Source organism: Bathycoccus prasinos (assembly GCF_002220235.1).
Source record: "Bathycoccus prasinos genomic : Chromosome_9".
NCBI lineage: Eukaryota > Viridiplantae > Chlorophyta > Mamiellophyceae > Mamiellales > Bathycoccaceae > Bathycoccus > Bathycoccus prasinos.
The window spans coordinates 795,102-817,911 of NC_024000.1; the positions used below are offsets into that span (position 1 = coordinate 795,102).

At 49.0% G+C, this 22,810-nt stretch overlaps 12 protein-coding genes across 12 annotated transcripts; 5 read left to right on the forward strand and 7 right to left on the reverse strand.

Moving 5' to 3' along the window:
• Positions 1-217: 217 nt before the first annotated feature.
• Positions 218-6,655, forward strand: Bathy09g04250 (predicted protein; the record flags this gene model as incomplete). Its single annotated transcript, XM_007511168.1, has 1 exon — positions 218-6,655. The coding sequence occupies one exon, from the start codon at positions 218-220 to the stop codon at positions 6,653-6,655; it is 6,438 nt and encodes a 2,145-aa protein (XP_007511230.1).
• A 239-nt stretch (positions 6,656-6,894) lies between these two features.
• Positions 6,895-7,842, forward strand: Bathy09g04260 (unknown protein; the record flags this gene model as incomplete). The annotated part of the gene is made up of 1 exon (XM_007511235.1): positions 6,895-7,842. One exon carries the CDS (start codon positions 6,895-6,897, stop codon positions 7,840-7,842), a length of 948 nt encoding a protein of 315 aa, XP_007511297.1.
• A 181-nt stretch (positions 7,843-8,023) lies between these two features.
• Positions 8,024-8,679, reverse strand: Bathy09g04270 (beta-hydroxyacyl-(acyl-carrier-protein) dehydratase FabZ; the record flags this gene model as incomplete). The annotated part of the gene is made up of 2 exons (XM_007510982.1): positions 8,024-8,256; positions 8,376-8,679. The coding sequence occupies 2 exons, from the start codon at positions 8,677-8,679 to the stop codon at positions 8,024-8,026; spliced, it is 537 nt and encodes a 178-aa protein (XP_007511044.1).
• Positions 8,680-8,914: 235 nt separating this feature from the next.
• On the reverse strand, positions 8,915-10,486 carry Bathy09g04280 (delta(14)-sterol reductase; the record flags this gene model as incomplete). Its single annotated transcript, XM_007511155.1, has 1 exon — positions 8,915-10,486. The coding sequence occupies one exon, from the start codon at positions 10,484-10,486 to the stop codon at positions 8,915-8,917; it is 1,572 nt and encodes a 523-aa protein (XP_007511217.1).
• Positions 10,487-10,678: 192 nt separating this feature from the next.
• Bathy09g04290 (predicted protein) lies at positions 10,679-12,934 on the reverse strand (the record flags this gene model as incomplete). The annotated part of the gene is made up of 1 exon (XM_007510965.1): positions 10,679-12,934. The coding sequence occupies one exon, from the start codon at positions 12,932-12,934 to the stop codon at positions 10,679-10,681; it is 2,256 nt and encodes a 751-aa protein (XP_007511027.1).
• A 428-nt stretch (positions 12,935-13,362) lies between these two features.
• Bathy09g04300 (unknown protein) lies at positions 13,363-14,844 on the forward strand (the record flags this gene model as incomplete). Its single annotated transcript, XM_007510963.1, has 1 exon — positions 13,363-14,844. One exon carries the CDS (start codon positions 13,363-13,365, stop codon positions 14,842-14,844), a length of 1,482 nt encoding a protein of 493 aa, XP_007511025.1.
• Positions 14,845-14,935: 91 nt separating this feature from the next.
• Positions 14,936-16,882, forward strand: Bathy09g04310 (predicted protein; the record flags this gene model as incomplete). The annotated part of the gene is made up of 1 exon (XM_007511236.1): positions 14,936-16,882. The coding sequence occupies one exon, from the start codon at positions 14,936-14,938 to the stop codon at positions 16,880-16,882; it is 1,947 nt and encodes a 648-aa protein (XP_007511298.1).
• Positions 16,883-16,995: 113 nt separating this feature from the next.
• Bathy09g04320 (predicted protein) lies at positions 16,996-17,817 on the reverse strand (the record flags this gene model as incomplete). Its single annotated transcript, XM_007511122.1, has 1 exon — positions 16,996-17,817. The coding sequence occupies one exon, from the start codon at positions 17,815-17,817 to the stop codon at positions 16,996-16,998; it is 822 nt and encodes a 273-aa protein (XP_007511184.1).
• Positions 17,818-18,015: 198 nt separating this feature from the next.
• Bathy09g04330 (unknown protein) lies at positions 18,016-19,266 on the reverse strand (the record flags this gene model as incomplete). The annotated part of the gene is made up of 1 exon (XM_007511152.1): positions 18,016-19,266. One exon carries the CDS (start codon positions 19,264-19,266, stop codon positions 18,016-18,018), a length of 1,251 nt encoding a protein of 416 aa, XP_007511214.1.
• A 263-nt stretch (positions 19,267-19,529) lies between these two features.
• Bathy09g04340 (predicted protein) lies at positions 19,530-19,973 on the reverse strand (the record flags this gene model as incomplete). Its single annotated transcript, XM_007510818.1, has 1 exon — positions 19,530-19,973. One exon carries the CDS (start codon positions 19,971-19,973, stop codon positions 19,530-19,532), a length of 444 nt encoding a protein of 147 aa, XP_007510880.1.
• Positions 19,974-20,150: 177 nt separating this feature from the next.
• Positions 20,151-21,041, forward strand: Bathy09g04350 (unknown protein; the record flags this gene model as incomplete). Its single annotated transcript, XM_007510845.1, has 1 exon — positions 20,151-21,041. The coding sequence occupies one exon, from the start codon at positions 20,151-20,153 to the stop codon at positions 21,039-21,041; it is 891 nt and encodes a 296-aa protein (XP_007510907.1).
• An 89-nt stretch (positions 21,042-21,130) lies between these two features.
• On the reverse strand, positions 21,131-22,759 carry Bathy09g04360 (predicted protein; the record flags this gene model as incomplete). Its single annotated transcript, XM_007510942.1, has 1 exon — positions 21,131-22,759. The coding sequence occupies one exon, from the start codon at positions 22,757-22,759 to the stop codon at positions 21,131-21,133; it is 1,629 nt and encodes a 542-aa protein (XP_007511004.1).
• Positions 22,760-22,810: the final 51 nt, after the last annotated feature.

Sequence of the window (22,810 nt, forward strand, 5' to 3'; positions counted from 1 at the left end):
TCGCCGCAGAAAGTGAGAAGGAGAGAGGCTGTTCGAAGCTCTTCTTCTTCGAGGAGGCAAAGCGACGTAAACGACGACGAGAAAAAACATCGTCGTCTGAATCGTCGTCGTCTTCTTTCTCTGCGTATTTTCAACACAAAGAGACAAAGTTTCTCCTCTTTTTTTCCCAAGAAGAAGAGAAAACAAAGAAGAAAAAATCGAAGAAGATCGAAGAAAAATGAAGGTGTCGTCACAACTTGCTTACGCGCGCGTAAAGAAAGAAGAAGAAAAAGAAGAAATGACGACATCAACCGCGAAAACAGCAGCACATGCAACACACGCGGCAGCAAAAACTACAGAAGCGCACACGTGGCGAGACGTGGCGAACGAGTACCTCCCGAACGAAGTCGCCGAGGCCATCTCGAAAGAAGATCCACAACGGTTTGAACGTTTAATCGAAAGTTTAGAAACGGTGGCCAGTTTACGAGCTTTGTCCACGCGGCCGCTGGAGGAGGAGGAAGAAGAGGAAGCAAAAAGGACTTCTTCCTCTTCTTCTTCACCGGTGTTTGACATCACGAGTTTATTGAGAAGTCATTTAGTCTCGAAACCGTTCCGGGCGACGAAAGATGTGCGCATCATTGTTACTCTGGTCAATCATTGTTTCGCGGTGGCGTTGGCGGATAACGACATGAGAATCGATTTGAAAACGCGCACGAAATGGGCTAATTTAGCGAAAACGACCTTATCGGTGTTCGAGGGCCAGTTGGATGAGGTTTTAGAGATTGATTGGAAACCAATAATGGATAAAGTCAATCACGTTTCTCAAGGCGAGGTGAACGAATACTACGGTCCAGTGGTTTTAGCCGAGTGGCGGTCGACGATTTCGGCGTTAGCGAGAGCCAGTCGGAGGTATTTCAAGTTGGGGAGCAGCGAGGAGATTTGGGAGGCGAGTAAGAAGAATCTGGAGAACATTTGGTCCGAGGAGTGTTTCACCTCGTTGGCGTTTATGGTGGCTTTTTTACCGACGAGACATTTACGAAATAAGCAAGGGAACGAAGAGGACGTGAAATTTTATAAACGAATGATCGAGGGAGAAAACGGAGATTGGAATCGTTTATTCGACGCGTTGCCAAGTTCCGTGTTCTGGAAGTCAGGATTTTTACAGCTGTTTTCGCAATGCGCGAAACACGACGTGAGCGGGCGGATTCAATGGCCGGAGAGTTTGGACGCGAAGATTTATTCCGCCGCGTTGTGGAGCTTTCAGTTGAGTTCATCGAACAACGGTGGTGGTAGAAATGGCGGTGGGAACAACGGGTCGAAACAATCGCAACATTTACAAGTGATGGCGAGTTCAGTGCGTTCGATTGGATCGCCGGCGACAAAAATCGCGCCGAGAGTATTAGATACCGCGCACAGAGCGCGGTCGATTGCCAAGTTTTTGGCGTTTCGGTCGCTGAATTATACGGCGACAACAAACGACGACGACGCAGACGAGAGGAATAATAGCGCGAACATCAGTAGCACCAGCAACAACAACGGAGAGAAACTGTTTGACTTTCTCGAGCACTGTTATCACCCAGACTCTCCCGGGAGCGACGCTTTAGCGTGGTTTCTCGAGCATTTCGTCGCGTACTTGGAAAAGGCAAAGTATCGCGCCGAGACGGAAGAAACTGTTGGTCTAGGTCCGTTTACGGGGAAGCAAGACGAAGAGTTGACGAAGATGGCTTTAATTGCCGATCGATTGTGTTCTAGGGCGATCTTTTCCAAACACGGTCACACGAAACACGTCGCCGTAAAATCAATCGGGAAGTTGTGCTACATCACACCCAAACACACGGTGTATGCCGCTTTGAGTAGATTCGAAAACACGCTTCAACAGGAAGATTCTTCACACCAAATATCCACGGCGATTGAAGCGTTGGCGTTGGTGACACGATCGATGTTGGTGAATATTGATCCGAACGAGATTTTCGTTCAGCCTGAACACGCGGAAGCGCTCTCGCAGGCAGGTGAGAATGGCAGCGATAGGATGGAAGCGTTGGACGAAGTCGAAGGGTATTCCACCGGCGCGTTTGTCGTCTCCGCATTGGAAGCGACGCTTCCGTGCATTGACGTCAACGACGCGGCGAAAACGAACGCGGCGTTGAAGTTTTACACGATTTTACTTTCCTCTGTATCCAATTTGATCGATCCAGGGGAGGAGAATTGCGTGCCGCAACTACCAGTCGTTTGGTCCGATTGGACGTTGGAGGTTTTAGAACGAGTTTTCGCCGTGCTCGAACACGCGCAACCAGAAGCGTCTTCAAACAACCACAGCGGCAGTTCCGGCGGTGTCGGTGAATCCTCGGAGCAATCCGCCTCGTTCCTAATGAACGCGAATTGCATGTTCACGCCCATGTTTCGAACGCTTTTGATTCGCTTACCGGAGGAGTCGCGTAAACTTGCCATTCGCAAAATTGCGAGGTTCATTTTCACGAATACCTTACCGTCCGCGACTCGAGAATTGGGCATCTTAGTTTCTTCGGTGTTTATCGCGTCGCCGAGCGAAGCAACGAAAGAAATTTTCAACCCTATGTTCGATATGCTTTCACTGGAATTGAACGAGGCGCAATTGGATGCGAAACGATCGGGTGAACTTTCCAAAGCACGAATAAACCGGTTATCGTACATCGTTGGCGTCATATCGCTTGGTTTTGATCGCGCGCACACGACATCTTTAGCGACGTTAAAAGACAAGGTTGTGCAATCGAGTCGACGACTGTTCGCATTAGCGGAATCTGCGCGATCGAATCCAGTTTTGTACATCGCCGGACCTTTGTTATGTCGGTACTGTTTAGCTTTAGGCAACGTCATCGATCAGCTCGACGCGCAGCAATCGGTCACGCAAGACGACGAAGCGATTAAGAAAGGCAAGCGTCAGTACGCAGATTGGGTCGCGTTACGATGGAAAGTATCCAAGGACGACACGTCTTTCGGCCCACCCGATATCGAAGCGAGAAAGAAACTGTGTCTGCCGAAACCTTTCAATTGGGCGAGCGAGGAAGATCATCGAATCAAGAACGAAGTTCTTCGCGAAATCATCGAAGAGTTTTTAATCAAGTCCTCGGCAGAAATGTCGGAATTGTTCGAAGGTTGCGCGACGACCGCAATTCAAAATATGGACATTAACGAGTCTCCCGACGATTCATCCATCATCGATCCTCGCTCCATGTCGCCGAAGAGCACGAGTCAAGTTACCTTCGTCGATCGAAGCGGAAGAAGCCCGTCGCCTCCCGCGGCGGCTGGGCTTACCGCCACGACGCTCGCGCCCTCATCGTCGTCTGGTAACTCGCCAGCGAGTTTACAAAAACGCCAATCGCTCGCCGAGATTGCAAAAGTGAGTAAAATCGGCAGCATCGGTCAGTTCTCGTCCTTGAACGATATGGAAGATTACAATTGTCGTCGACACCGCGTGCGTTCATTAGCGGCGAGAATCGGTGCAGTCGCCACGGGTCTCACCGCGCGGATCCCCGATTTTAACGAAGATTCAGCGTCTGCAGATTTAGCCATTCACGGCGAAATGCCTGGTTCGTTGGTTTTTGACATGCAAACGCGTCACGCCGCTGCGGAAGCGTTGAGTTTAGCGCTCGAAAACCACGAATCGGACGACGCGGTGACGTTGACGATTGTCGCGAGGGTCGCCGAGGAGATTTTGTCTCCTTCAAATTCCACATACCACGCGGCTAAAGCCGCCATGCGGGCCTGGGCGGAAGACTCCGCGAGTCTGCGAATGCCGCACCCTGGACGCAAAAAGAAAAACATCATGCTCGGTGCGAAAATCCCGGAATTATATCCGCGATGGTTGGTGTACGAATACACTCGCATTAAACATCACTGGCGACGGGCGCAAGCGGTATATTTTAGAGAGTCGAGCGGTGAATACTGCAGTAGTGCCGTGTTGAGACAAAACTCCAGTTGCGTTCGATTACTCGCCGCATTGCGATCGTGTGCTATCAACAATACGTACGTGAGCGTTCGCGCCGCGGCGAGGCATGCCATTGAAACTGACTTGGAACGTTATCCGAAAGAAGCACCCCGAGTCGTCGAGAGTTCCGCGGATTCGCTCATGATCCCCGAAGAAAACGAAGACCGATGTCGCGCGGCGTGTGAGGTTTTGAAAACGAATTCGAGCATCGTCGCGACGACGCAAACCTCCTCGGAATCATTGTTGAAGTTTGCCTACGCGCTTTTACAGGCGAGATGCATTCACGATACGGTCATTTCCCAACAAGCGGTTTCGGAAACCTTCGTAAACTTTGCGGCTCGATTTTCTCGACGTTCCATGGATTTACTCAACTATTCCACCGATGGACCAACGCCTTTGATGAACGATTTAGTCAAATATATTTTCCATCCTCCGGACGAGCGAGCGAAACATTGGAGCTTTCAATCGATGGCGACTGCGTTTTTCATGTTTACGCTCGTTTCGGATTGTTCGGAGAAATCTGTTCGGAACGCGACGCGAATCTTCCTCGAAGGTTTAACCAGTGACTCCAGACCGACCTGGCTTCCGAGCGCGTGTGGGTTGCTTCTCGTCAGTCGGTATAAGAATTTTGAGGATCAGATGCTCGTGGATGCGGTGAACACGGATTTTGAAAACACGCGAGAGTTGTCGGAGAAACTCTTGTACTCCTTCGCGGCAGCGAGAGGCGAAGACACGAATCGCGACATCGGCGATCGCGGGGCAGGTGGGCAACAGTCGAGATCTGCTTTACTCTCGCAAGCTGGAGAGTCTTTATACGGCGTCGGTCACGAACTCGCCGGACCGTTTCCAAAAGTGTGCACGCGAGCGATGGAAGGCATAGCGACAACGCCTGGCGTCTTCATCACTGTCTTTTCGAGATTGTGGGAAATGCTTTTTAAAGCGAGACCGAACTTACTTCGCGAAACGGTGGATGATGTCATTGGTGAAATACAAGCGCACGAAGACGACGCGCGATCTGTGTCCTCGAAGAAGAAGAAATCGTCGGCAGAAGGTGGCGGCGGAGGAGGAGAAGGAGGCTCCTTATCGCCGGGCAGACGCAAAAAGCCGAACACGAACTTCGATTCTACGACGACGACTACAACATCGTCTGCTGCCGTCCCCGCTTTGGACAACACGGCTATTTCCGCGCGTGCCGAAGCGGTCGCCGCTGCCGTGCGCTTATGCGACGAAAAAGCGACCGATTTACTCCTTCGAAAGACGCGAGGAAACACGTCGGATATTTCACGCGAAACGTGGCTTCGCGCTTTGGCGTTTTCAATCGCCGAACGGAGCGATAAGGAGCACTTCAATTCGATGTTTCTGAGAATGATTGAAAAGTTGCCATTGACATCTGCGTCCATGTTATCGCAAATGCGACGATTGGAATCTATCGCCATCTTCGTCGCGGAGAGCGCTCGCTATTCGCTTGACGATCACGTCGAGTGCAAGATGAAGTTGATTGAAGAGATGAGAGACGTCGAGGGCTCCGCGGCGAATTCGCCGTTTGTGCACGATTCTCAGGGCGTGAGAAATGCAGGCGCGCACGTCGCCGCAAAATTAATCTCGTTGAACAGAAACGCGGCGAGGTTCAACCTTGACAACAATGATGTTTCGGCGAATGAGGCGAAGCTTCGCGCTGAGCTCGATGCGTTTGTGGGTGATTTCTTAGCCTCTCGCGTGGACGCGGAAACTGAAATCCTCATCGGTAGTGACGAAGTGGCGAGGCAAATCGATGCTTTGGCATCCGGAGTATCATCATCCGTGGCGGTAGCGGGGACTGGAGAAGAAGTTTCCGAAGAAGTCAAAAGAGCGCGCAGATTTCTCGAAACTATCTTCACGATGACGAAGCTTCTCATTCTCATGGGTGACATCATGTCCATCTCTGACCTCGTGCCGACGCTCATTCGATCCGCGTTGCTTTGCGCCGAAAACACCTCGGACTTACATTTCGGCTCCGAAGCGAAATCGTGTTTGATCGCCTTGCGTTCCGTCTTGTTCACGGAAAGCGGCGGCAACAGCTCGCGAGCGGCGACTTTGTTTCAAGACATCGTCGACGACGCGCTTTTACCGTCCATGAAATCTTCTTTCTGGAAGACGCGAAAACAAACCTCCCTCTTCGCCTCTGCGTTTGCGTTTCGACACATGTTTGTCCTCGACGAGGAAACGCAAATCGACAAGCTTCAAAACACAATCGCGAACGAGTTGTTGGAAGACCCGCGGGTGGAAATGCGCGAGGCAGCGCGAGATAGTCTCTTCGCCTTCCTCTCTGGCAAACGAAGAGAAGCGTTCACGGCGCAAACGGAGTTGAAATTCGTCGAGCGTTTCTCCTCTTCCTCGGTCTCCGCTTCCGTCGTCGCGTCTTTACCGCAAGACCAAACCTCCCTCGTCCAACGCCATGCGGTCATCCTCGCGCTCTCCGCTTTACTCCACTCCAGCAGTGCGATCATAGACGACGACCCGCCACTTTGGCTCAAAAAATCCATCATCCTCGCCGCCCAGTGTTCCTTCGATGTCGATCCTATCAAAGACTGCGCTCGAAAAGCCTTCGCGGAGATGAAGAAAAAATTACACCAAAAAGAAAATTTTGAAAAGTTCAAAAGAGCGTTTTCCGAGCGAGAGTGGGACGATATCGTCAGCGTCGGGTTTGAATACAACGCCAGTTACATGGTTTAATTGAAAAAAAGATACTACTACTAATAAAAACATCTGTGGTACTCTAGAGTAGAGATCATCGGATTTTAAACAGAGAGAGAGAGTAAAGAGAGCGTCATTGTAAATCAACCTTTGTACATATAAATAAGAAGAATCTGTTTAGAACAATAATTGTGTGCACAAAAATACACGATCTCATCACACACACACACTTAAACACACACACTTCTGCGCGCCGTTTGCTCTTGCGCGTGTATCACATGCGCGGGTTTAACTCGTCGCACTTCGTTCCTCCTCCTCCTCCTTTTCCTCCTCCTCCTCCTTTTCCTCCTCCTCCTCCTTTTCCTCCTCACGAAGAAGAAGAAGAAGAAGAAGAAAAACCGCAGGTTGTTCTTCGTTCCGTGTGCCCGAACTGTCAGCACGCGACGACGAAAACGATATCGACGACGACGCAGAGAAGAAGACAAAGAAGAAGGGAAGAAGAAGAAGACGACGAAGACGACGAAGAAGACGGAGACAACAACGAAGGGTGTCCTCTTCAGCTCTGCGAAAAGTGCAAGTATATTTTCCTGACCAAAGGACACGAGGAGAACGCAGACCCAGAAGCGCCGATCAAAAGTCTTCTTCTGTCAGAAGGAGAAAAAGAAGAAGAATGTAAAGGGAAAAAAATACACGCGAATCGGATGCTGTTTTTCGCGTGCGGGAACTGCGAGGCAATGTTATCTTTACCTGAACTCGTCGCCAGAGACTGCGTGGTGGAGGAGAGTAAACTGGTCGTGTGCGGGGCGTGCGAAGAGTTGACAATTATGGGCGGGTTTTCGAATTCGTCGCGTTTGGCTGCGGGGGCGCACCAGCGACAGCGGCGGATGCCGACGATGCCAATGATGCAGCCGCAACCGGTGCAACCGCCACCGGCGGGGATGGTGATGATGATGATGCCGGGGATGATGTTTGGTGGTGGTGGTGGTCATTGTGCGTATCCTAACGCGTTTGGTGGGGTTCCGTTTGGTACAGGTATGCCCCAGCCGAGACAGCCCTACTCGCCGCCGCCGCCGCTGTCTTCTATGTTTCCTCCTCTTTCGCAAGAGAACGAGGTGGGTTCAAACGAAGTACACCAAGGAGAGAATGCGCCGCCGTACTTCCAGTTGTCACGAGCCGAGCAATCTTTTCGCGACGCGACGAACCAAAACCAAAAGAGAAAGTATTGAAGATTTCAACGCCGCGAAGCGAGAAGAGAACAAAAAAGATAAAAGAGAAACGATACGAGTACACACTTTAATCATCATAAAACGCAACAACAGATATCAGTAAATATCATCGCATTAAACTTGAACACGTAGTAAACACAAGAACCTCTCTTTATCTTCATCTTCTTCTTCTATATCGTATTTAAGACCCCAACGCCAACGTCAACTCGGCTTCGCACGCCAACTCCTCCCCCACGAACGCTTGTCCTTTCATTTTCGCGATGCCAAAACGTTTGTTCAGCTTTGTCAAAACCACCTTCATGACCAACTGGTCGCCCGGTACTACCGGTCTGCGGAATTTCACGCCGTCGATGCCGGCGAAGAAGAACTCTTGCTGCGTGCCACCTGTTGAGAATAATGTGAGAAAAAGTCCAGCTCAGCATAAAAAGAGGGTAAAAAGGCGTCCAAACAAAACTAATACCCACGTAACGATGATGATGTTCACGGGGACAAAAACAAAGCAAATACATGTATAAGTTCTTAGTAGTACGTACCATCACCGCCTCCGCCTTCCAGCATGATCAAACCCCCGACTTGCGCCATCGCTTCCACCATCAACACGCCAGGCATGATTGGTCTTTGCGGGAAATGCCCGGGGAAAAAGTTGTCGTTGATGGTGACGTTCTTGACGCCGATGGCGTACGAGCCTTGCTCGATTTCCAAGATTCGGTCGACTAATAAGAACGGGTATCGGTGGGGTAAGAGTTTCATGATGGCGTCGATGTCCATTTTCATCGGTAAAGCTTTGCCTAAACCCTTCGGGTCGGACCCGGGGTCGGGTGTCTTCTCTGCTGCCATTGCTCTTGTTGTTCGTCGGACGATCGGACGACGACTTCTTTGTTGTTTGCGAGTGGTTTTAATGGTCGCAGTTATAAACGACGACGAGGCAGAAGAAAGAGCGGACATGACTGTTATGCTTTTAGCTTTGGTGGTGGTAGTAGTAGTATTATCACGTGTGTTACGCGTGAAGAGTAGTATTATGAGGAGAAAATGGATAACGACCTTTTACGTTGGACTAATACACGTTTTATTATTAATAAACGTACGGAATAATTCTAAACCTGACAATCTCGCAGTACCGTTTCCAATCGTTTCCGTATTTCAACTCGCACTGTTCACCGTCGCGTAAATCTCGATGGACTAACAAGACGCCAAAGTACGCGACGTAAAAATACGGCGCGATATGGTCGAAACCGCAAGGTAAGCACCAAGCCCACGCCATCAACCAGTCGCCGAAATAGTTGACGTGTCGAGCGACGCCCCACCAACCGGAGATTAATAAGTTGGTGCCTCGTTTGGTTTTGAGCGATTTCAAGTGTCTCACGGACGGGTCGTTCGGGTTGGTGCGGAAGGTGTTCTTTTGGCCGTTGGATTGGCGGAAGACGTAGTACCCAGTCGCTTGGACGATGACGATGAATGCGGTCATCGCCAAAGAAATGTCCACGTTGTTTTCGAGTATGTATCGGCATTGTAAAGAGTACGTGAATGGGACCCACACTAAATCGCCAAACACGAGCATAAAACCGAAGCCGTCCGTGGTGACGTCCATGGTGGTTAAAATCGCCGGTTCGTTCCACAACGCGTCGACGACGTACATCAGTTGAAACGCGTTGACGAGAACCATCGGTTTCGTGATGAAACCTAATCGCGCGTACTGTTCGTGCATGAACCCGAAATTCAAAAGCAACCATCCTATTAATCCCGGAGTTAACTCGCAAAATACTTTCGCGTCGAACAAACTGTTCGAAAATCGAGGGTTCAATTCTCGCCCGATGAACCAATCGTACGCCACGTTCCCGGTGTTTCCGCCGTTCGCCAACACAACCGGCCCGTTATCGATGCCATCATTTTTCCTCGTCTTCTTCTTCTTCTTACTTTTATCATTTTTGTTCACTCTAAACGACGCGACGTACAAAAACGTCGTCAACGCGAACGCAAAAGCGCACCCGGCGGTGAGCAAACTCAAAAATTTCGCGTGCAACGACCGCAACTGAATCTGGCCAAAGTACGTCCCAACCGCGCACGCCACCGCCGTCGTCATAAATACGCGGAATCCGTTCAGTTTATACCGCAATCTGAATCTCGCTTTTTCACCACCGCTTTCACCACTTGTGATATCAACGCCTTCTTTCACGATTGATGCTGGTAAAAGCGCGTGTAACATTACGCACCATCCGATCCATCCCAGAAACAGGACGCAGCTTTCCAGAGAAAACACTGGTGTCATCTTCTCCGGAATCATCAACAAAGAAAACGAGTTCTTCTTCTTCTCTTTTGCTAAACCGATGATTGATTCAATTAAATCGCATCCCGTGGTTTCGTTACACGCGAAGACGAGGAAGTAGCACGTCAAAGGGAGGAGGATAGTAATGCATATCGCCCCGATTGGGCCTCCGAACTCGTATCCGTGCTTTTGATGATTTTTCGTCTCCTTAGTCGAGATTGGGATGTCTTCTTCCTCTCCGTTCTTCTTAGTACGACTACGGAGGATGGTGCTCGCAGAAGGAGTTCTCTTTCGTCCTCGAGGACTCGCAGGAGGAGGAGAAGGAGAAGAAGGCCGAGAAGAAGACGAAGGAGCCTTCGTCGTGCGGCGGGTAGAGACCATCTTTTTGTTTTTCTGACGAAAATGTCTTCAAAAAGTTCATCAAAACACTTTTATAATATTGTGATTAATGATGATGATGATGAGCTCTTTTACTCGCATTATTGGTACCATACACTGCAACTACGTGCTACTACTACTGCTACTACTCGTACTACTACTCAAATACTACTATTAATTAAAGACAGCAAAATCTTACGCATCGTCAAACGCTCCTTCGTCTTCTTCTTCGTCTTCGAAGAAGTCTCTTTCTCTCTCGGGACCGCCGTACCGTTGTTCGACGTTGACGTTCCTTCCGCGCTCGACGAACCGTTTGACGATTCGTATTAAATCTTGTTCGTTGCTTTCGCACTTGGCGAAAGCTCGGAGCATCGGTTCGATGTTTTTTCGTATGGCGTCTTCTTTCGTTATGGAGCCTCTGTGGACGTTATCGACGTCTTTTTCCATTTCGGCGCGTTTGGTCGGTTGCCACATGAATCCGAGCTGTAAAGAATCGTACCCGGCGACGAGTGCTTCACCGATGTTGGTTGGAACTAAACGGTTTTCGCCAACTTTTTTCGCGTATCCGCGTTCGCCGACAACCTTATCTATGTGTTGCGCTTGCGTGGCGTCGGTGCCAATGCCATTCTTTTCCATCAACGTCAACAAGTCGACTTCGGAAAGCATTTGTGGTTTCACCGTTTCCGAGTCGCGGAGGTTTCTGTGCGACGGCTGGAACCGCTCGCCGTCTTCAAACGTTGGAAGCTCTTCTTGGGCGGTCCAGTTATCGAAATAAGGATTTAATCGAGGCCCGTCCGGTGGGAATATCGGACCTGGGCCGTATATCCGTAAATACGCTCGGTCGGCAATCATCAGCCCGTTCGCTTTGAATCCCTCGCCGGCGCAATCAACTTCGACGGTGGTTTTATACCCAACCGCCGGTTTCGAACAGGTTGCTAAGAAGTGTCTCAATACAAAGTCGTACACTTGCTGATTCTCGCGTTTCCAGCCGTTGTATTCGTGCGCCGTGGCTAGTTTCGCGGGGTAAATCGGAGGGTGCGCTTTATCATCTCTGTGCCCGCCCGGCGGTTTGCGAAACCCATCGCGCTCGACTAATTCGCGCGCGTAAGGACCAAACGTGTCGTGATTATAAAATAAAGCGATATTTTCCAGGAAATTAAACGAGTCCGGGAATCGATCGGTTTCAGTTCTCGGGTACGAGATGAAACCTTTTTGATACAATTCTTCCGCGACCTTCATGATTTTTTCCGGAGCGATGCGCAAGACTCTGTTCACTCGTTTTTGCATCTCCAACGTGTTCAACGGGTGTGGCGGCCATTTCTTAATCTCTTGACCGCGAGTAGATAACACGGTCGCGTGTGGTGCGTTTTGAACTCTCTCGAACAAAGAGTTCGCGAGATGTTCGTCAAACACGCGCTGACGATTCCATCGAAATTCGACGACTCTACCGCCCCCTCCACCACCGCCTCGTCGCTGTCGTTGTTGTCTCTGTTGTTGTTGTTGTTGTTGTTGTTGTTGTCCACCTTCTACCATTTGATACCCGATCGAAATCGTCCAAAACTTTTCGGGAACGTGTGCGTCCACGTCCCACTTTCTTTGCACGATAAACCCGAGCGTTGGAAATTGACACGGGCCGTAACTGATGACGGTTTTATTATCCCTGTCGTTCCCTCTTCCACCTCCTCTTTCTCCTCCTCCACCGCCGTTTTCGCCTAACAACGCCAAAACCCCGTTCCTCTTCACGCAAAGCGTATTAAACCTCGTAAACGCCGCGCCCAACCGTAAATCCAACTCCTGCCTCGCGTCCACCGCGATCGACGCCGCCTCGTCCGGTCTTTGCAAGTTCATCAGCGCTCTCGAAACGTCTTGATAACTCAACGCTGAAAACCTCGCTCGAAACACTTTCAACCGTCTGTTTGCGTTTAAACACACGTCCACGACTTCCATGGCGATATTTTCCCCCTCTCGATCGCAATCGAGCCATAAAATCAACCACTCGCTCGTTCGCGCCTCTCTTTCCAAGTTCACTTTGACTTCTTTTTTATCGTCTGGCACTAACTTTGCAATCCTCGCTCTCCCGAACAAGTCTCTCGCGTCCGAGTGTTCCCAAGACTTGTACTCGTGTTCGGTGAAATCGTAATTCATTAAATGCCCGGTGACGGAGGTGAATTTCATCTGAGCGTTTCTCGCGTTGTTAATAGGAAACGGGTTGATGAATTCGAAAATTCTGTTGAATTTCGAAGCGCCTTGTCTGCTTTGACACCCTCGTCCACCGCATAAAACTCTGGAGACTTCTTTCGCCACGGATGGTTTCTCGGCCACGTTTAATATCTTAACGCCGCCATTATTTCTCGCACCATTATTTCCACCACCGTTATTATTATTATATGCGTTGTTGTTATTACCTCCTCGTTGTTGAAACTGATGATTGTTGTTGTTGTTGTTTCTCATGACGACAAAAACCACCTACGACTACTCCTCACACTTCTTCTCCTTCTCTTTCAAACCCGAGAAGAGATGATGCGCGCACTCTGCGACATTAATAATGAAAAAGAGTAAAAGAGTACTCGCAGTCGTAGTATAGAGTACCAAACACTAGCGCGTTCTTTTATTATATTATAGAGAGATATCTCACTCTCGCAGAGAAAAGAATCTGAGGCGCTCGAGAAAGAAGAAAAATTCAAAAACAACAGAGAAAAAAAAAAGAGATTTAGGGCGTTTTTTGGGTGCTCAGATTGATTCTCTTTTTCTCGAGAAAAATCATCTTCGTTTACTCTTCACAAGTCACCACTCTTTTAAATCTGACTCTCTTTTATTAACTCTCTCTCTCTCTCTCTTTTATTACATCATCATCGAGTAGTATCGCTTTGACGATGATGATGGAGAAGAAGAAGACAAAGGAGGTTTCGAAGAAGGAGAAGAAGAGCGATGACGACGAGTATCATCGTCATCATCATCGAGAGCGGATCGAGAGTTGGCGGAGAAATTTGGTATTCCTATCTTTCGATGATGATGTTGAAGATGATGATGATTTAAAAGGAGAAGGGGAAATCACGAAAATGATAACACAAAGAAAGAGAAGCGCGTACGCAAAGTTACGAGGGGAGTTTTTCTCCTCCTCTTCCTCCTCCTCCGAGAATAATAATTACGCGTGTGATTCATCATCATCATCTTCTTCTTCTTCGCCAAAACTCTCGGCGATGAAGACGCAAAATTTTTCTCACATGTTTCAGAAAAAAGAGTTGGTGAGAGTTGTCACGCAGGACGTGCGACGAATCGTGTTCGCGGAAAGGAAAGGATTTGGAGGGAAGAAGTTTTGGCAATCTCCGGACGTGCGAGCGGCATTGATTCGAGTGTTGACGGTATTCGTTCTGGAAAAAGAAATGGAGAGCAGTAGGAAGAGTAGTGGTGACGTGAAAATAGAATATAAACAAGGGATGCACGAGATAGTAGCGATGGTGTATTTGGCAACGTGTCGAGCGGCGGGCGGGAGAAGATTTGATGACGACGACGGCGAAAACGAAGACGACAACAACGACGACGACGACGATGATGATGATGATGATGACGAGGAGAATTACGATGCATTATTAGACGCCTCTCTGGTAGTAGCGCGCGACGACGACGATGATGATGATGATGACTTTTACAGCCAAAAGTTTGTCGAGCACGATTGCTACGCTCTTTTCAGCGCGTTTGTGAATAGCACAAAGTCGTCGTTACGACTGCTAGATTATTTTCAATCTCAAAACGAGTCTTTCATCGACGAGTATTGCTTGAGGTTTTTTAACAAGATGCACGCGGTGGATGAGGAAACCGCACGTATCTTTTTCAGCAAAATGTCACTCACGCGCTTGTATTTGCCGAGATTCTTAAAGCTGGCGTACGTTCGAGAGTGTAAACGAGGTGAGTTTCTTTTGATGATTTGGGATTCAATCATTGCGGAGATGGGCAGAGAAGGAAGAAAACAAGAATCGGGAGAGGCGGTTCAACATCATCATCAACAATCCTCCTACGGGTCGGCTCGGGAATTTTTTGAATCCTTGAGCGTCGCCGCCGTGCTGCGTTGTTGCAAGGACACCATAACGCGCGACGAAAGCTTGCATCAATCGAACGACGAAAGCATCGGAAACATCATAAACAAAATCAACGCGCATTCTTTTGAATTTTCAAAACCATCCGACGTGGACATTTTCATCCAAACGGCCAAGCGCGTGGCGTTCGAGAAGAAGATTGACGAGAACGACGAAGAAGAAGAAGAAGAAGAAGAACGGTATTTATTCGATGAATCCGTCTTCAAAAGTAACCTGTTCTCCGCGATGGAAATCAGGGACGATTACGTATCCTCCTCGCTTCAGTAGGAATAGTAGTAGGAATAGTAGTAGTAGAATCCCCTAATAATACGTACAAAGAATCCTCAAAACATTTATACACACACTTGCGACGACGACGATGACACCACCACCACTCGACAAAACCATCGATAACATCAACAAAAGAAGAAGAAGAAAACCTCTCCCTCACGCGCAAGTCCGCACGTGCCGGTTACAAGCCGCGCGTGTGCTCTCCAAACTCCTCAAATCCGCTCGGGAGAAAAAACACGGCCAATCCATAAAACGGTTGACGCTGGATGAAAACAAAATAGATTTCCCATCCGCGACGCACGCGATCGTCTGCGAAACCGTGAAAGTTCTCCCGCTTTTAAAACTGCTCATCGAAGACGTAAAAATGAAAAAAAGCGTGGTTTTTGACGATGATTTTATGGAAGAAGATGATGAACAAGAAGAAGAAGAAGAACAAGAAGAGAAGGATGATGAGAAAAAAGACGAGCCGCCAGGAGGAGAAAAATCGACAAAAATCAAAGCGTCGTTGGCGTACGTGTTGCTGTACGAGTTACTACTCTCTCCGGGAAAGAGCATTAAACCACCACCATTACCACCAGGCATGGAGGATGAAGAGCAAAAGAAGAAGAAGAAACAGAGTGACGTAACGACGACGACGTTAACATCGGCGGAAAAATTAATCGTGAGCAAAACAGGGGAATTGAAGAACCAGTTAGCGCGGAGATTGAAGAAAGCGAACGCGCAAACGGCGTTGGAATTTGTCGAGAGAAGGTTGCCGGAAAAAGTTAGGAAGATTGTGAACGACGATCCGATGAGTAGATTTGCGAGAGTGAACGCGATGAAAGTGAAAGATGTGGGCGTTCTCGTGAGAGAATTGAGAGAGAGAGGCTTTACGTTTGAGGAGGAAGACGCGCATTTAGGAAGGGGAGAAAAAGAACGCGGAAACGATTGTCGATACATTTTATTCGCGAAGGATTGCAATCGGAAGAAACTGAGCGGGATGAAAATGGTCAAGAATGGAGAATTGATTTTGCAAGGGAAATCGTCGTGTATGCCCGCGCATTGTTTGTTGGTGAATGAAGATGAGAGAGATGGAAGAGATGCTATGAGCGCAATTTTTGAGCGCATTCGTCAATCCGACGTTATCGACGCGTGCGCGGCGCCAGGAAACAAAACGACCCACCTCGCCGCGTTGTTGGACAAAAAGAATAATACGTATAATCGAGGAGGGAAAGTATTTGCGTTCGAGAAAGACCACAGACGAGCGCAAAGGTTACGAGATACGGTCGATTTATACGGGTGCTCGAAGACAGTCGTCGTAGCGAAGAAGAATTTTTTAGAGGTGGACGTGAACGACGCCAAATATCGAAACGTGCGCTCGATTTTGCTCGATCCAAGTTGTTCTGGTTCCGGGACGGTGCAAAACAGAGGAGATGCGTTGATGGAGTACGCTTTGAAAGACGGATACGACGACGATGATGATGACGACGACGGTGACGACAATCACAGTGATAAAATCAAACGCGAGGAAGAGGAAGAAAACGAAGAAGAACAAACGCGAAAGAAACGCGTGATGAGTTTACAAAAGTTCCAACTCGAGGCGCTTTCGCACGCCATGCGATTCCCAGGCGTTCTTCGAATCTCATACTCCACGTGTTCAATCTATCGCGAAGAAAACGAAGACGTGGTACAAAAAGTCATGCCGTTAGCGGAAGAGTTGGGATTTGAACTCGCGAAATGTTTACCGAAATGGCCTCGTAGAGGATTCGCGGAGGTTTTGGGCACGACAGAGGCGGCAAAAGTCGTTCGCGTAAACCCGTTCGAAGGCGACGATTGCGAAGGTTTCTTCGTGGCTGTGTTTCAGAGGAAGAAAGAGACGTGCGAGAAAATCATCGCGGCGTTTGAAAAAGAAGAAGAAGAAGAGAAATCGAAGCGGAGGAACAAAAACAAACGAGATTTGGAGTCCGAGGTTGTCGTCGTTCCGGTGCTCTACACCGGAAACGCGAAGAAGAAGAAGAAGAAAAACGGCGGTTCAAAGACGCCTTTGTTTCGCTGAACGCTTAGTACATTTTTGGTAGATAGATGTAGACGGATAGATTTAATAAATAATAGAGCTTTTCAGGCGAGGCGTGCGTCTCTTTCTCGTTCTCTCTCTCTCTCTCTCTCACTTTAATCTTCGCTCCACGTTAACGCTTCCTTCACGTACTTGAACCCGAGTCCGGCCGAGGCGAGCGCCACCGGCGCCGCGCCTAAGTGCCAATCCATCTCTTGTTGAAACAAAATCCCTCTACTCATAGTCGTCGCAGCTAACGGAATCGCCAACACCGCCAACAACTCCCCGTTTAACACCTTCCCCATCCTCGTCGCCAACTTTTCGCTAATGTACGTCTCGTTTTCGTCCGTGCTCTTTTGCTTCTCCGCGAACGTCGTGATCGTCTTTATCGTCACGAACAAACTCGACGACCCCATCACCGCGAACAAGAACATCTTGAACCAAAATATCGGTTCGTGCGAATAAAACTCCCACCCTTTTCCGTATTGCGTCACGCGTAAATACCCCGTGTACAAAACGAGCACGCCGGCGATGCCGTACACCGAATCCGCAATCACCAGTTTCATCAGCTCGTCTCCGGACATGTTTGGCTTCAAAATCGCTTTCTCCGTCGCCAACGAACCGACGATAAGGAGTAAACCGAGATAGTGTCCGTAGGCAGCAAAGGCGGACGGGACCGCATTCTCAGCCGCGGCGGCGAAAGCTGCCGGTGCGTGAAAAAGTGCGGCAGCGGCTAACCCCAAGCACCCAGTTGTTGTCGTCGCTTTTTTATTCGTCGTCGGGGTGATGACGTTTTCGACGCGTAATCTTCTCACTGGTGTTCCTCTTCCGGATGCTTTTAAAACTGCTGCTCCGTGTCTCCCTCGACAACGAAGACCAAGGGGACGAAGAGAAGACGATGCATTCGTTCTTCCGTTCGTCTGAATCGTCGTCTGCATCGTCTGAACGGGATGGGAGAGATGTTGTGCAAGCATTGGTGTGATGATGTTTTCTTTCGAAGGATAACTTTGTGCAGACAGAGGAGCTTCGTTCTGACGTTTTTTGGTACGTTAAAAATTGTTGTGTTTCTTCTGCACGCTGTGAGTAATAGTATACATTTTGCTGCGTTAAAATCTCTCTCAAATCTCTCTCCATGTTTACGAGCGTTTACCTCTGCTCGCTGTACTCCCCTGCTTCCTTTTCAAGGACGCGTTCGGTTTCGTCGTCGAAAAATCCTCGAACAAGTCTTCGGCCATTTTCTCTTTCAACCGTCGCGCGGCTTTTTCCTCGCGATCGAGAGCGGTTTCGAATTGCGCCAACGTTTCGTAGCCGTCCGTCTCGTACGGCCACGGAACTTTTTGCTTCTTATTCTTTACTTTTATAGCGCTCGGAGAATTTAATTCCACGCCGCCGCCATTTCGAGCGGCTTTTGTGGGTTTACCGTTTATCGTAATCGACTGCTTCTGGAATCGTTTTTTATTATTAGTGTTGTTGTCGTTGCTGCTAGTGTTTGCCACTCGTCGAAGTCGGTTTTCGTCGTCGTTTTCCTCCTCCTCGATCGTGGAAACCAACATCGATGGTGGTGGCGACGAATTCAAAGGCGAGAGTATTTGCTCTCGAAACAACGACGCGTCTACGACCGTTTCCACTTCCACCTCCTCTCGATCTACGTTTACTCGCCCTCTGTTATTACCGTCCGTTTTCTTCTTCTCCTTCTTTGATTTCGCGCGTTTCCACCCGACTCCCGCGTCACCGTCCTCCTCCTCGTGCACTCCTCCATCGCTTCCATCATCATCATCATCATCATCATCATCATCGCTTTCCGTCGCTTCTCCTTCCTCCTCCTCGTTTTCATCCGCCGCGTCGAGACCGTTAGTATTCGTCGCGGCGTTGTCCTCCTCGATGCATCTCACCGTCGCGGCTATTTTGCCAAACTTTAATAACCACACCTTTTTACCTCCTCGATCTCCTCCTCCTCCTTTTCCTCCACCTGATGCCGCCGCCGACGACGGCGTCAATATCAATGGTACTCTTTTGGTAGTCCCGGTTTCTAATTTTTCCAGTTTAGTATTCTTCTCTTCTTCGTCTCCTTCTTCTCTGTTGGTTGAAACGACGCTGGAAACTCGAGTGCCGAGTTTACTCCCGCAATCAGTCACTTCCAAAAAAGTAGTAGTATCACTCTCCTCTCCCTCCTCTTTTGCCATCGATTTCGCGCGTACATCGGCAGAAGAAGTAGCGACGACGACGGTCAAAATCGCGTGTTTTCTCGACACAGAATTCTCATTCTCGATGGGAACGTGCGCGATGGAAGGGTCCCGTCCTACGATTGTCGGCACGTTCGGGTGCAACGCGTAGGAAGAAAAGGAAGAGGAAGAATTGTTGTTGTTAATCTCCAGTCTGAACAACATGTTAACGTTGTTGTTCGTATTATTCGTATGCGCAAAAACTTTGCTTTATGAGGGATTTTCAAAATTCGATTGATATGTCACTCTCTTACTATGTGCACGCGCGCGTTAAAGTACATAAATAGTATTCAAAGAAGAAGTCTAATTCTAATTCCGAATGGTCTGATCCCGAATGGTCTGATACGTGGAACTCTCCGTGCACGTACGACCAGCAAAAAACTCTCACATCATCATCATCATCACCATCCTCACCATCGTCATCATCGTCAAACGCGTCCGTCTTTCTTCTTGACGATGTGTCCTCCTTTGAGCAAAATGGATCCTAAGTTGATTAAATCACCGAGAACGCCTCCAATGTTCGTATCTTTTTGCCGGACGGCTTCCTCGCTCATGCGACTGCCTTTCGCAAGTTCCGAGAGGTTTAGTTTTTTTACATCATTATCACCTTCCTTTCTTTCGTCGTTCGCGCTCGTGTTTATCAAATCTGCAAACGCAGCCTCGGCGGATTCTTCCGCGGATAACAAAGAGGAAACAGAGGAGGACACACCACCACCACCACCACCACCTCCTTTTACGTAGCCCGGAGAAAAGCCTAACTTTTCGTTCTGTCTCGCGGTTGCCATCGCGCGGGAGAGTTTACTCATCTCTTCTTCTTTGTCTTCTTTGTCTTCTTCTTTATCCTCTGTCTCGTCTTCCTTCCCTGAAGCCATTAAAATGGTGAGTAGCGCTTCTCTTCTCTCTCTTCTTCTTTTATTAAAACCACTGAAACTACTGCTCCTACTGCGCCTGCTCAAAATCGCCGCCTCGGTGTTGCTGATAGTGTGAGAAGAAGAAAACGTAGTCAACATATTCGTCGTCGTCCTCGTTGTAAATACGCGTGAATACATATGGAGACTTTTTTAGGGGAAAAGAGATTTTCGTCATTTACTCAAAGTCATCCAGATATGATGCGGAGGCAAACGAGCGGCGATTTTTACGACGCGGATGCGGAACCCGAGAACGACAACTTGAACAACAACAAAATGCGTACCGCTATGGATGATGATGACGATAATGCATTTTACTTTGATGATGGTGAAGAACAAATTCGACATCGTCGTCCAGAAGTGATGATGATGACGACGACCGGGAACAACACCCCTTTTAAAATCGAGGAGGAGGAGGACCACCGGGAGCAGACGAAGAATAACACGCAACAAAGAGTGTTGGGGACAACAGCGGCAGAAAAACGATTCGTAGCGTTAAAACCATCGAAGAGGAGTGGACGAATAATAGATAAAAAGATGAGTAAAAAGAGAACGGCGGGAGTGGGTTTGAGGTCGCACGCCAGGCTAGGTGTGTCGCCAGTGCGAGGAGGAGGAGGAACGATTACTACTACTACTACTACTACTACTACTGGTGCGTTGTTGTTATCGAGGAAGAAAGAGAAGAAGAAACGGTCGATGCAGCAGAGGCGGGAGAGGACGAGTAAGCGGGAAAGGTATAGTCTCGGCGGCGCGGCGGCGTCGTCCGACGGAGGAGGTACGGACGACGAGGATAACGGGAGGAGAGTTATCGGTGGCGTTTACTCGACGGCGATGGAACGCGAAGACGCCAAGAGGAGACAGATGCTTTATAAACGTCTGGATAGATTGAAACAGTTGCCATCGCAGAGCCAGTTTGCGAAAACGCAAATCGCGTTGGTGAATAAATGTTTGGAGATGTTGATGAAAGTGACGGTGAGAACGAACGAGGAGGAGGACGAGTTGGCGAAGTTGTTGAGCAGCGTGAAGATTTGAGGAGAGATAGGCATAGTAGTAAGTAAAAACAAAGTAGCATAGTCTTGTACAATACCAAAATTACCTTAATATAATAATAAAACATACTACTACACCGAATATCTTTTCACCGCGTCGGAGAGAATCTTCTTCTTACGCATGCGATACAAAATCGCCTGTCGCATTTTCCAATTCTCCCCGCCTTTCTCTTTCAACAGGCCTTGGTCTTGGTTATACGTCGTTTCCATCTCTTGTAATCTATATTCACACGCCATTTTCAACGCTAGCGCGGCTTTCTTTTCCGTTTGTCCGCCGCCTAATCGAAACCCGTCGCAGGATCCGCCAGCGTTAATCCATTCCGATTCGGTGGCGTAGAGACATCGCAAAGCCCAAGATAAGTTGGGTTCCGCGGTGCCATCGCTGACAAACGCGCCTCGCCACGCGGAATCTTCCAAAGTCAAATCTTCTAAGGACCCTTCGGGAATGAAGCGCAACGATTCGATGCGTTTCGGATTCTTCTCCAGATTTTCCTTCAGCGTAGGATCGTTTTGCGTCAAGTACGGGAGCAACCCTTCGAATTGGTACGTGTCCGCTACGTTTTGATCGTCCACGAATCCGTACCGCAAAAGCAACTCGTCGTTCGGCATCAAACCGTAACTAATCAACACCTCTTCGCCCTTTTTGTAACTCTTCGGCGATTTTAACGCAAACTCAGAATTCGTAAACTCAAACTCCGTTTTTAACATCGTCTGGTGATTGAACGCGTCGATTAACGGCATCAACACATACGCCGTGTCCGTCTTCACGTCGTTCTCCTTCGTCGAATCGAAAACAACTAAAGCTAACAACGCAAACACGCACAACCATTTCAACTCGGTCGTCTGTGCAGTCAAAAATGACGCGAACACCGTCCCAACCGATAAAGCTCGAGGTAACAATTTCCTCTGCAAAGCCTCCTGGTCTGCAATCTTTCCCGAAAAAACGCGCGACCGCACTACGTCCAACGCCCAAATGACTTCCTCCCTCTCAATCGTCTTCAAGCCGCCATCTCGCGCGTACTCCTGAATCAACTCGCACGCTTTTTCGTTCTCCAACCTCTGCTCTTTCGCGAACTTCTCTCCCACAGAGTATTGCAATTCTCTCACTTCCTCCTCCGTCCACGTGCCTAAATTCTCGAACGACTTTGGCAGTTGCTCGATGTACTCGTAAAACTTCGATCGAGAACCCAAGGATTTCTCGTACAAGAGTACCAACGCCACTCGCAACGCCCACCGTTCGTCCCCAGCCTTCGCCCATAACTCGTTCGATATATACTCTTCGTGTGGATTCTCCTGACCTTCGACGACGAGCATGGTTGCTTCTCTGGGCAGGCGGACTAAATCGTCCTCGCTCGCGATATCGCTCGTCGCTTTCACGCCTCGGTACAAATCGTCCCCTCCTTTCTCTTTCTCACTACCACCGACGTACGCGACTTCCACGTTTGGCGCGAGAATGTTGTTTTTCACGCGCCAGGCGGTGTACTCGCTTTGGAGGCGCTTCCATGCAAAAATCTCCTCGTCTTTGGCGCCGTCGGCGAAACAACAAACCCCTCCTGTTGTTCTCCCTGCGCTGCGACGGGTTATTCTCAAATGGGCGTACGAGGTCGAGGCGAGGGTGGTGGTGGTTCTGGTGGTAGCGTTGGAGGATGCCCCCGCGACGGCGACGCAACATCGTGTCGACAGAGTCGCGTGATGGAGCATTTTTTCTTGTGTGTGCAAATCTATGAGGGTATTCGTCTTTGTGTGTGCGCG